This window comes from Coloeus monedula, assembly GCF_965178545.1.
Source record: "Coloeus monedula genome assembly, chromosome: 6".
NCBI classification, from domain to species: Eukaryota; Metazoa; Chordata; class Aves; order Passeriformes; family Corvidae; genus Coloeus; species Coloeus monedula.
The window spans coordinates 60,997,592-61,010,501 of record NC_138786.1 but is presented as its reverse complement, the minus strand read 5'-3'; the positions used below and the strand labels follow the sequence as shown (position 1 = coordinate 61,010,501).

The 12,910-nt window shown below is 52.1% G+C and overlaps 1 protein-coding gene across 2 annotated transcripts; it reads right to left on the bottom strand.

Annotated features, from left to right (window-relative positions):
• Positions 1 to 9,673: 9,673 nt before the first annotated feature.
• OTX2 (orthodenticle homeobox 2) lies at positions 9,674 to 12,236 on the bottom strand (the record flags this gene model as incomplete). Of its 2 annotated transcripts, none has more annotated exons than XM_082284141.1 (3): positions 9,674 to 10,294; positions 11,589 to 11,761; positions 12,140 to 12,236. In XM_082284141.1, the coding sequence occupies 3 exons, from the start codon at positions 12,234 to 12,236 to the stop codon at positions 9,674 to 9,676; spliced, it is 891 nt and encodes a 296-aa protein (XP_082140267.1). The 2 variants fall into 2 exon arrangements, with proteins under 2 accessions (XP_082140267.1, XP_082140268.1); XM_082284142.1 differs by having other exon boundaries at positions 11,589 to 11,740.
• Positions 12,237 to 12,910: the final 674 nt, after the last annotated feature.

Sequence of the window (12,910 nt, the reverse complement as noted above, 5' to 3'; positions counted from 1 at the left end):
TGTGTTTATCTCTCTGCATCCTGCCCTGATGACATCTGGAGGAGGCTTCCAGCCACCCCAGGTAGTGGGGGCACCACTGGCCACATCCCCTGGGATGCAATCAGGCGGAAGAGATGTGCTGTAAACAGCAGCAGCCTGCCTGGGGTTTGTGTTTTAATGGGTGCAAGAATCGGTGTTAGCATATGCTAACCACTCTTCGCAGGGTGATCATTATGCAAATGCCTACAGTAAACAGGTTGGAAATTAGATCTAATCAGGACACCCCGCTCCCTCCCCTCTCTCCTGACACAGGAAAGTTGACTCCGTCGCATTGCTCGGGGTGCAAACCAAAAAAAAGTCTGAATTCCAGCCCGAACCCTCAGTTTTCCATTTGTCCTTTTGTTCTCATGCGTTTGGATTCTTGCATAAGTCACTGGAAAGAGAAGGGCAGCCTTGTGACTGCTTTAATTTTAAAGCTCCCAGAACAGGCTGGTATGGCTGCATCCAGAATTAACCCCGTTGTGGATTTCCATGATCTGAAGGCAAATAAAAACTGAGCACATCACGCCCGGTGTCCATGAGTAATTTGACTCTGTGTAATGTCTTATCACTACCTATTAATGAGCCTGGCTGCTAATTCTGATGGGGACAGTCACAGATTCCCAGGATGAGCCCAGGAGCGTCCCAGGATTCTGCGGTTATCTGGAGACCGTCGGTGCTGCCGGGGGCGTCACGCAGCTGATTCCTGTCTCACACTCCCCCTTCCCCATGCAGCTCAGCCCATCTCCTTGCAACACCTCGAATCCCCTGTGCCCAAGTGCCAGACACAGCTGGTTCCCTGCCCATGGCAGGGGGGGCTGGGGCTGGATGATCTTTAAGGTCTCTTCCACCCCAAACCATTCCAGGATTCTGTGATTTGCCCCGTGCCCCCTCGAGGGGCTGTGTCTGGCACAGGACCACCAACCTCACAGCTCACCCCCGTCCCAGCAAGGCCAAGGACACCTTCAGCTCTTGGGTTTAGGAAATCTCAACCTCCCAGAAATCTTACAAAGGACCAGACACCTTCTTGCAGCAAATATTAAAGGCTGTGGCCAAGTAATAACAACTGTTTGCTGCAGTGTCTGTGCAAAGGTTGAGGCAATTATGGCTCTGCAGACAGAAGCATAAAAGCCACAGAGCAGCTCCTGAGCCACGAGGACCCTCCTGAATCGTGTACAGACCACATGACAGGGGTGTGAGAAGTGGGTGCTGCAGAGCCACCCTGGCAGAGAGGGACCTGAATGTCCCTTGGAATCCCAGGGTGCTGCTCAGGGCTGTTTCTGGGTTTGATTCTTGCAGCCTGACCTGATGGCAGGTGGTGAGTGGAGTCTCAGCAGGCCCTCACTGGCCAGCAATGCTGTCAAAATAAAAAATGAAATGCCAGAGACTGGGACTTTCCCTGGGAAATTAGACATAGAGGGGCTATTTTGATATGGTTACATACAAGGTTCTAATTCTGGTTTCAGTTTTGTAGGGACCAGTGTGATGCCATAGGGTGACCTCTGCATCTGCACAGCCGTTCCCAACAAATTCCAAACAGCCCCAGCACCCTGCTACTCATTTTCAATCAATCCACCACCATCCCTTTCCATGTCACAGTCTTGCAGGAGACCTGGATGATCCATTCAAAAACCAGCATCCTGGAAAATGCTGAAAGCAGCCCCCAAAGCACAGGGAAAGAGGCTCAGCTGTCCCTGCCATGACCCTGTTTGCAGTCACCTCTCTGCTCTTGGTATGAGAGACCACGAGTCAGGAAGGAGCTTTGGCAGCCTTCAGCAGTGTGGGCTGCCCCTGGCAGGATCTGCCAAAGGAGGCAGAGAGTTTGCACACCTGGAGAGGTTGGCACTGTGTCGTCACTCCCTCTGGCAGGGGGGCAGAGAGAGAGAGGGAAGGAGGGACACAGAGAGGGAGAGAGGCCAAAGGAAGTCAGAAAGAGCAGAGGTGCAGCACAGAGCTGATCCACACTGCTCCAGGAAATTCTTGCAAGGTATTTCCCCGTGCTGGGTTACCTTAGAGATGCCAGCATTGTGATGGGGGTGGGAGAATGTCCTTGGTCCACTGCAGATGGGGAAGGTCGGACACCAACACTTGACCTGGATGAGGCAGTAGCCTGGAGGTCCTCCCATGACACAGATCCCAGCAGCACAGGCCACCTGCACCACTGGTGCCCTGATCCCTGGTGCCCCGCTCTCAGCCCTCTCCTGCACCACCTGCGTTTGATTTTCCATGGCCAGAGATGACCCAGATGCAAATTTCCCCAGGAACCATCTGGTGCGTACTCCATCCTCCAAAAAGTCCTGCACAAAGCCCTGAAACAGCAGAGTAACCTGCATGGTTACCATAAGTGATGTGAAATGTTGTATTTTAAGTAATTATGGACAGGGGCAAGTACCTCCTGCATGACTTTTAGGAAGGCACATGGTTGTTTAACTCTTACACTTAAAAATGTAGAGCTTCCCCATCCTAAGGCAATTTGTTTCAGCTTCTAATTTTTATTTTTCTCATGTGGCCAGTTTTGGTTAATTTTATTTTAACTTGTCAACCAGGATACTCCTGCCAGATGGGTAAGGACATGCTTTTGTCTTCCAGGTAATATCCTGCCCTCACCAAATATACTCACACCATCTCACCCTTCCCTTGGATAACCCATATACTGACAGAATGCCCCAAGTACTTCACCAAGCAGGTTCATGCCTCCTGGAGTTGCTTTCCTGGCTCTTCCTGAGCCCTGCCTAATCCTCCCCTGTCAGTTCCAAAGACAGGTCTTGAGACTGGACAACACCATTTCAGTAGAGGTCTCCTCTCCCACATGATTTCAGGTGGATTCTGGAGTTTCAGGGGCAACACCCCAGCCCTTATCCCCCACTGACTCAGGGCTGACACTGTTTGGGTTCCCACCAGACTCCATCACCCTTCTCAGCATTCCATCACCCCGGATCCTGCAACCTCAAAGCTGTCAGAGGGGCTCAGGGCTCGTGCTTCCTCTGCCCAACACTGAAGGAACCTCCTCACAAGCCAACAAACACCCTCACAAGCCAACAAACACCCTCACAAGCCAATGAACACCCTCACAGCCCAGCAAACACCCTCATAACCCAGTGAACACCCTCACAACCCAAGGATTAACCTCACAGTGCAATGAACACCACCACAACCCAATGAACACCCTCACAGCCCAACAATCAACCTCACAACCCAATGAACACCCTCACAGCCCAACAATCAACCTCACAATTCAATGAACACCCTCACAACCCAACAAACATCCTCACAACTCACCGCATTCCTCATTTTCAGCTCTTCAGCCCCTGGGCAAACACCCTCAGCTGAATCTGTCTGCAGTTACTCCCCAGACAGGCCTCCAGGCTCCACATATTTTCTTAATGAAGAGGAGACCGATTATCCCAAGGGATAAAACCTGCAGCCCCACATCCTACAGAGGAGCCCCAGTGGCCTATGGGGTCTCCAAAAATCAGTGAGACAGAGGGCACTTGTTACTTGCCTTTCCACAACTGTGGCACAGAGGAACCAACTTGCAAGGACTGAGGGACACTTTGCTTTTAACAGCAACATTGGAACATAAATCAGCTTCACCTCTGCTTGAGTCTGCCTCAAAGCAAAAGTGATTTGTCACTTGTAAAGGGAGTGAGGATGCAGGAGGACCCAGCTTTGCTCTCCACTTTGGCAGGACAGGGTTGAGAAAGGCAGCCCAGCATGGGCACCTTCCCTGGATCCCAAGGCTGATGCTTGGAAACTCAAGGCATGTGCCAAGCCTTACCAAAAGTCACAAGTGAAGCAAAGCCAGTCTGGAGGAAAGTTCTGCTTGGCATTGACATCCTGACCTCACAGCCTCCTTTAGGAAAGCCAAAAATGCTCCAAGTCTTGAAGACTTTACTTCAGCCAAATGGAAGTTAAATCATGCCCCAGCAGGCTGTGGTCTGGTGTCAGTGGTGAGGGACATGTACAAAACACAGTCCCTTCTGGAAAGGTTACAGTCCAAAGGGGACTTTTAAAATCCATTTTTTTATATAAGCTGCCCTACTTTCTCCCTCATGCCCCCTCCAGCCTGATCCCAGACCCTCCCAGGGCACAGGGCTCCCAAACTGGGTTAGATGATGCATTTTCTAAGCATCTGCAGGTCTCATTACCAGCATCCACACAAGAATAAATACCAGGGTGCCTACCTGTGAGCGTGTGAGGAGAGGCAGGGAGAGAACCAAGAGAACCAACACCTCCCTGAAAGCAGAAAACAGCAGGTCTACTGTCCACTTTTCCCAGGAATTGCTTCTCCTCTCCTCTCCTCTCCTCTCCTCTCCTCTCCTCTCCTCTCCTCTCCTCTCCTCTCCTCTCCTCTCCTCTCCTCTCCTCTCCTCTCCTCTCCTCTCCTCTCCTCTCCTCTCCTCTCCTCTCCTCTCCTCTCCTCTCCTCTCCTCTCCTCTCCTCTCCTCTCCTCTCCTCTCCTCTCCTCTCCTCTCCTCTCCTCTCCTCTCCTCTCCTCTCCTCTCCTCTCCTCTCCTCTCCCTACAATGTTACTGCCTCAGCCCTCCAAATTTAATTACCAGGTAATTATGCATCACATTCAGTGTTTTGGTCCTGGCAAGGGCTGAGTGTCACCAGTGTTGAGACCAAGAAAGGCATTTGCTCTGTGCACTGGGAGCCTGAAACTCCTCTGGGACCTCTGAGTCTGCATCTCTCACAGGAAAACCCAGAAACCAGGGACAAGCCCCATGACAGTGGGGACATCATTGCCACAGGGCATTCTATGGTCCCAGACCACAGGATGCCATTCCCAAACCTGTCTGAAGGAAGAGTGGGGAAGGGAGCACAATGAGGAAGACACTTTCGTTTTGGCACATCCCTCACTAAGAGGTATTTGCCAATAAGCTGATAATCAGGTGGCCTGGCCACCCCCAGGATGTTAGACCTTGGTGCTTAGAGAATATTTGATCATACACTATCTCCATTAGGAGTTTGTAATCCGCTATCACGGCATTTGAGAGCCATCTGAGTATAAGGAGATTTTTATTAATGGTTCATGAGCCTAAAAGTCAAAATTGACTCTCAGAGCAGATTTTAACAGTTTGTGTGGGATTTATATATTTATCTGTCTCTTCACCACCTCTTCTCCCCCCCACCATCACCTCCCTCTGCTCTGGCCAGCACTGAGGTGAAGCAGCAGCAGGCAGACACCAGGCAGCCCCAGCAGCTGGAGATGGCGTTTCTCCTTCCCTTCTGCCTTTCGCTCTGTTCTCTCTTTCTCCTTTCCTTTCCTTTCCTTTCCTTTCCTTTCCTTTCCTTTCCTTTCCTTTCCTTTCCTTTCCTTTCCTTTCCTTTCCTTTCCTTTCCTTTCCTTTCCTTCTTCCTTCTTCCTTCTTCCTTCTTCCTTCTTCCTTCTTCCTTCTTCCTTCTTCCTTCTTCCTTCTTCCTTCTTCCTTCTTCCTTCTTCCTTCTTCCTTCTTCCTTCTTCCTTCTTCCTTCTTCCTTCTTCCTTCTTCCTTCTTCCTTCTTCCTTCTTCCTTCTTCCTTCTTCCTTCTTCCTTCTTCCCTCTTCCCTCTTCCCTCTTCCCTCTTCCCTCTTCCCTCTTCCCTCTTCCCTCTTCCCTCTTCCCTCTTCCCTCTTCCCTCTTCCCTCTTCCCTCTTCCCTCTTCCCTCTTCCCTCTTCCCTCTCTCCTCCCTCTGTCCCTCCCTCCCTCTTTTTTCTCCTCTTCTCCCTCTCTCCTTCCTCCCTCCTTCTTTCCCTCTTCCTTCTTTCCCTCCTTCTCTTCCTCCCCTCCTTCTCTCCCTCCTTACTTCCTTACTTCCCTTCTTTTCCCTTCCTTCCATTTCCTTCCTTCCCCTCCCTCACCTCCCATCCCTGACACCTCCCCACACGCAGCCCAGTGCCCACCCAGCCCTCACACCATGCCCTGATCCCCAGCAATCCCATCCCTTCACCCCAGCACAGCCCCTCTTCCCTGTCCTCTCTTTCTAACCTTCCCAAATCCAAACCCATTCCAACCCCCCAGCTCTACTCCCACCCCCCCAAATCCCAGGTAAAGGCAGTGCCAGGGTTGTGAGTGGGAGTTTGGGGTGTTCCTTTGCCACTCCACTCAGTACCAGTTGGTGAAGCTCCACTGCATGTCCCTAAATCTGCTTTTTTCCAGTAAATCTCCCCTGTCTCCTTGGAAACTGGCAGTGCTCCCCAGCCCCAGGGTCCTCCTGGAAATACAACACCCCAAAAGTTGTCCCTGTTTTGGGGCTCCCTGGGCTGGCTCGGGCTGGGGTGGGAGCAGGGATGCTCTGGTTACTGGGGAGCTCTGGGAAGAGTGGGCTGGTGCTGGTGGGGAGTGGAAAGGAACATTGGGCAGGGTGCAGGCAAATGGAGAGGGAATCAGACAAGGAAGCAGAGCAGGGGCAGGAGGGGCTGAGCCGAGGACAACCAGGGAGCAGGCGGGGAGCAGGCAGAGGTGCTGGAACCGGCATTCCAGGCAGTTCTGTTATGGTTGCAGTCCAGATTTCCCTCCTGTTTTTCTGCTATTCCAATTTAAGGGATTTTTCCCCCCCTCCGTTGGGAAATGCCACATTGGAGAGCAGGTAGAGGACTTGTTTGTATGTATATTTAGGGGGGCTGGGCAGGACACCTCAAATCAAACACCGTCCTCATCAGCTCTTTGCCCTCAAATCCAGCTTTCCAACACTACACTGGGCTGTGGTCTCCCCAGCTTTTCCCCAGATTTTATTGGATCCAGGATTGCCTACTGCAGCCTGAGTTCAGAGGAAATGAATTCTACCAGGAAATGTAAAACATTAAAAATTAAAAAGGAGTTAAAACACTCTTTACAGAATATTTTGCGTTTGCCAGATCACCTTGGGATTTTGCCCTTTGCCCACGCATGTGCCCATTTAAATTAAACTCAGAAACAAACAGGGAGAGAAAACGTGGGAAGTACAAAAAGCCAGGGAAAAATCAGAGAAACTCCTGCCATGAATTAGCTTTTTCTGATAAAAACGAGCACTAGCTGGAGGAGCTCATCCCTGACAGACAGGGAAATACTCAGGAAAGAAAAGTAAAAGATAAGATGGGGAAAGCTAAATGCAAAAAGAGGTTTTAAAGAGGCTTTAAAAAAATTAATAATCAAAAGCTCAGGAAACAAAGAGCTTTTCCAGGCAGGTGGGATGCTGTGCCCCAGTTCAGTAAGGACTTGGTTTTCTTGAGCATATTTTTCTTGAATACGTTTTTTTTAGGGGAGAAGTAAACTTTGTTGATTTGAAATCGGTGGAGAAATGAAACTTTCCACGCTGCTGCCTGGGAGATGCCGGCGGCAGGGACGTGGCTAGCACTTCCCAAACCTCCCCTGCACGGATCCTCCCGGTACAAAAAAAGAAATGAGAAAATCACCGAGCGACACACACTAACGTGAGGCAGCACAAAACCTCGCCTGCACTCAGAGCTGTTTATTTTGAAGGCTGCTCTCTGTTTGTGGTGGCGGGGGACAAAAATGGCACTGCAGGAAGGAGCGGTTTGGTGGTGCCCGTGGAAGGGGCAGTTTGGGATGCTGGGGTGCAGAGTCCAGGGATGGCTGGAGAGGCACCATGGCTGTGTCATCGCTTGTGCTCCCCAGTCCTGGGGACCAAGGCGTGGTGCTGGTGGCCCTGGGTGACTCACAGGGTGCTCAAGCCCTGAGGGACAGCCGGTGACAGGGAACTCTCTCTTTCCAGAGGTCCATTTTTTTTGCTGCTCTAAATCCAGCCCGAGTTCAGGGCTCCAGCAGCCCCAGCGCTGCACGCGGGAAGGAGAGAGGGAGAAAGAGGGAGAAGGACAGAGAAAGAGCCACCAAGAGCAGGGATGCTTGAGAAGGGCCTGATCCTGCACCCTGGGGCACTGTAGCTTCAGCTTGTGAGGTTGTAGCTCAAACACTTGTCCCTCTCCTTCCCCAGCACCTCTGCTCAGAGCATCCTGCCTGATCCAGTTTCCCCCTTCTCCTGCCTGGAAAGTTTAGGGCTTTCCCCAAACACACAACTGGGGACTCCGTCTCCTGGGAAGCCACAGAGCAAACGCACCCATCCCTCCCCACGCAGAGATTTGGCCAAGCTGGGGTGGGAAAAGTCACATTATCCAAGATCTGCTTGTAAGGAAAGTTTTTTGATTAAAAATTTCAAAAATAAAATAACGCCCCTCCTTGATTTTGCTTCCTTCACCTCGGGGAGCTGCCAGCAGAACCCCTTTTGTCTCAGCCCTGCAGAAGCAGCCAGACCCTCCTGGTCCCCTGTGCCCGGCTGCACCCGAGGACGGCATCGCCCCTTCTCCGTCACTCGCCGGCTGCGATTAAAATGGAAGACAACCATCAGGTGTGCTAGAACCATTTTAATATAATTATACATATCTGCCAAATCCAGGAAAAAAAGGTTTATGCATATATATCTTTTTTTTTTTTCTTTTTTTTTTCAGTTAACATCTGCAAGCATAAACGACAATGAATTTCTTGGTTTAAATTCATCCAGGTCAGAGCAACTGCCCAAAGTCCTGTTGGATTTGACGGTTACTGCCGGCGTGGCCAGCAGTAAGTGAGCTCCAGAGGAGTTAAATGTCCTCGGGTGGGGTATTTTCGGTCTTTCCTCTTTCATTCAGAGACAGTTTGTTGTAAAAAGTTTCAGTGCAGTTCACCTCGGGTGAAAGGCGATCGTGTTTTTTGCGTTTTTCTTTTTTTTCTTTTTTATTATTTTTTTAAATATATATTTTTAATTATTTTTTTTTAAAAGATGATAATAGGTAACTCAGTTGCTCTGAATTTCACTTATAATTATAACCTATTTAAATCACAGCAGAACTCCCGCTGGTGCAGAGTTCATAGTTGCATACAATACAGGAGATCACAGTTTTGAAGTCTAGCACAGATTAAAAACCACAGATGTACCATTTATATAAGACACACACTGATTGTCTCTTAAAAACTACATATTGACTCCTTATGAACATTATCTTTTTTTTTCTTAATCTTTAAATAAAGTAGTGCAGCTAGGACAATCAGTCACACAACCCACACAGCCCTGAACCAAGTTCTCCGGGTGCCAACTTCAGCAAGTTGGGCATGAAACAGTTGGATGAGCTCGAGAGAGAAAGAAAGAGGGAGGGACAAAAAGAGGGAGAAAAAGAGAGATGTTGTCCATTCTGAATATTTTAACCGAGGGTTGGCTAACACATTGGAAACCTCTGGGTGAAGGATCATCTTTCCACGCACACACAAAAAAAGAAATAAAAACCTAGACTCTCTTTTTTTTTTTTTTTTTTTTTTTTTTTTTTTTTTTTAAAACTGGCCCGTAGGTGGGACGATCTCCCACCTCTTCCAAACAAAGAAACCCAACAATTGCCTAAAACTAGAAAGAACACAGATGGGTCTGTCTGGTTTCTGCTCACTAGATGATCTGTCCGTTTAAGGCCTTCCTCCTCCGTTTTTCCTCTTTATTATTCCTTTTCCAGAGCGTCTGAGCAGGAGATGAGTCTGAACGGGATCACACCAACACTGTCCCCCTCTTGTTGCCGTCGGTTTTTTTGTTCGTTTGTTTGTCCATGGAGTTAATTTTCTCTTTAATTTAACCAAGACCTGACTAAAACTGGAGCGCTCAGCCCAGCCTGTTCGTTCTCGTCACGATTTCTCTCGGTATCACAAAGGTTCTTCACAAAACCTGGAACTTCCATGACGATGTCTGGTCCTTATAATCCAAGCAGTCAGCATTGAAGTTTAACTTCCAGGAGGCGGTTTGGTCTTTATAATCCAAGCAATCGGTGGTGGAGTTAAAGCCCAAACTGGAGGCTCCGTAGCCCTGGGTGGAGAGGGAGGCTGGAGACTGGTTGAGGTGGCTGGTGACCGCGTTGGCACCCATGGGACTCAGGGTGGCCCCTGGCCCTGGGAGCTGGTGGTGCATAGGGGTCAAGTAAGATCCACAGTCCATCCCTCCGAAATAGGAGGTCGAGCCAGCGTATCCTTGGCTGTAGCCTGATGCCTGGGTGTAGGTCATGGGATAGGATCTCTGCATGCAGGAGGAAGAGGTGGACAGGGGGTCTGAGAGCGGGGAGATGGACGCCGGGCTCCAGATGGACACGGGGGCACTGCTGCTGGAAATGGTGGGGACTGAGGTGCTGGAGGGGGGAGTGAACTGCCCGCTGGTCCCACTCTCCGAACTCACTTCCCGGGCTGGCGAATTCTTCTTTTTAGCTGGCCGCACCTTGTTCTGGCCCCCGTTCTGCTGCTGCTGCTGCTGCTGCCGGCACTTGGCTCGGCGGTTTTTAAACCACACCTTGAGACAGAGACACAGGGGAGGGAGAGAGAAAAAGCCTGGGGTTAGGGATACACGGGCAAACCCAAGGTGGGAAAGAAACGATGGCAGAGAGACCTCACCGGGGAGAGACCTAAAACTGTCCCCCAAGAGCGGAGGGTTGCAGGCTGCTGCAAAGAAAAGCTCCGGGGCTCCCCCTCCCTGAGATCATCAGCAGTAATAACAAGTGGAAATCACAAATCAAATTCTTAATAAGGTCACTTTTAGGGGAGAGGGGGAAGCATTCCCTCTTTGCTGTTTGCCGGCCAGGGACCCCCAGGAATCACTGTTTAAGGCCTATTGAAGTCGAGCCCTTAATTAGAAACAATAGAACATCAGAAAAGGAGGGCACAATTAGGGAAGCAGAGGTAGGGGATGGGGAGGGGGGGTAAAAATGTCTCATTTACCCTCCAAACAGGCTCTCTGCTCTCACCCCCTCGGCCAGAGTTGGCCCCTCAGCCCATCTCACCCCCCCTTAGCCAGGCCCAAGGGGGCCGGCTCTGGGGAGGTTTTGTGGAGAGGAGGATGGGGCTTGGCATGGGGGTATCCCAATCCCAGCCACCATGCTCCAGGGGAACATGGCACCACACAGCCTCGGGAAGCCTCACCAGGAGGCAAGTGGGAGGGATGGCTTTGGAGATGCCCTGCCCCTGCTGCTGGCGTGTTCTGGATCCCAGAGAGGGCAGCGCCCTCCTGCCCTGCCAGCAGCACCTCCAAAATGCTGCCTGGATGGGGTCCGTGCAGGCTCCTGCAGAGGAGACACAGCCCAGCCCCAGGAGAGGGGCTGCCTTGGTGGAGGGAGCCCCTCTCTCATCGAAGTCCCCTCAAAGGGGACAAAGTCTGTACTGGTGTGAACTGGGATCCCAACCTGGCCCAGCTCTGCAATTGTGGTGAAGGGGGGGGATCCTTTGTGGCTTCTGCAAGGCCCCCAAATGCATGCAGAGCAGGCTGGGATTTGGGGGTGCTGGAGATGGGTATGGAAGGTTCAGAGCTGCGATCCAGGATCTGCATAACACCCCCTCAGTGCAGGGGGAGGAAGGGGGGGCACACTCCAGCCCTGGGGATGCAAAATGCCACTACAGCCCCTCCCTGAACCCCCACCCATCTCCGACCCTCCTTCACCCCACAAGGGCTTGATTTGGCTTCGGGACTGAATCCATTCCCTAAACCAGTCCCCTCGTCTCCCTCCCCGTCAGGCACAGGCCAGTCCAACCCCTTCACGCCGGCAAGGAGGGGAAGGGCAGGCAGGGCTCTCCGGAGCCTCTCCGCTTCCTACCTGCACTCTGGACTCGGGCAAGTTGATTTTCAGGGCCACCTCCTCCCGCATGAAGATGTCGGGGTAGCGGGTCTTGGCGAAAAGAGCCTCCAGCACATCCAGCTGCGCCCGGGTGAAGGTCGTGCGCTCCCGCCGCTGCTTTCGCGGGGTGGCTGCGAACGGAGCCAGAGGCCCTGGCTGTCAGTCAGCGACCCCTCAGACCCCGGTGTTCCCTCCAGTCCCCTCCCCGGGTGGGCACCCACATTCCCTCTCTTCTCCCGGGGAACCCGCACTCCCAGGATCAGCCGCCACAGTGCGGCAATCCCAACTCCGCATCTCCCCTGGACGCGTTTGGAGCATCTGGCCCCGATCCCCAGCATCGGGGTCTCCCCTGTTTGCAGCCCCTTTCACCCATAAAAAGTTGGGGGTGAGGAAGAAGGGAGACAGAGGGACCCCACGCCCTCACCCACCCAAGCCAGCGTGATCCCTGCGCATGTTGTGCCTCCAAAATCCCAGCGGCTTCTCCGTGGAGCAAAAAGGGGGAGGGAAGAGGGAAGAAAAACGTGGCTTACCGGGGTAACCGACGGACGGATGCAACAAATCCATGCCCGAGGTTGTGAGACTCAGGCCATTGACTGCATAAGGTGGTTGCTTAAGATAAGACATCATGCTAAAGTTGTGGCGGGGAGGAGAGTTGGCCGAAATCCGGGCGAGGGGGAGCCGGCCGAGCGCCCTGCCTGCCCCGGGCGGTGCCTGGGGGAGCCGTCGGGCGTGGGGGGGCCGCCAGGTGCCTGCGCAGGAGGGAGAGGAAGGAGCAATGGAGGGATGAAGGGGGAGTCAGGCCAGCTCGCTGCCCCCCCCCGCCTCCCACTCCCCCCCCCGCTTTTATCCCCGATGCCTTCCCCCCGTCAATCCTCCAGCTCGGACCCCAGCCGGATTTGGGAGCTGGGAGAGACTGACTAGATAAACGCATCTCTCCCCAAAAAGGGCGAGGAGGGGAGGGAAGGGGGGGGCACATCCCAGCCAGTAATTACTACCCGAACAAAACCCCCCCATGCCTTCAACTGCCCGCATTGTACGGCAGCCGGGGGCATTTGCATAGGATTCCCGGCCGGGCACCGGCTAATTGTCTCAAGCAAAACTTGATTGGGGCCATTGGCAGACACAAAGAACCCCTCGGCTAAATAAATAATGCAGATAACAAAGCCCAAGGGTGAGAAACAAAGAAACAATTCAAGAAACCTATCTCTCCACTAGTCTCTTGCAAGGACTTTAATTATCCCAGGTTTGGGCAACATTCAAACCTTCCCCCCTCTCCCCCTTTTCCCCTTCCCCCCGACGTT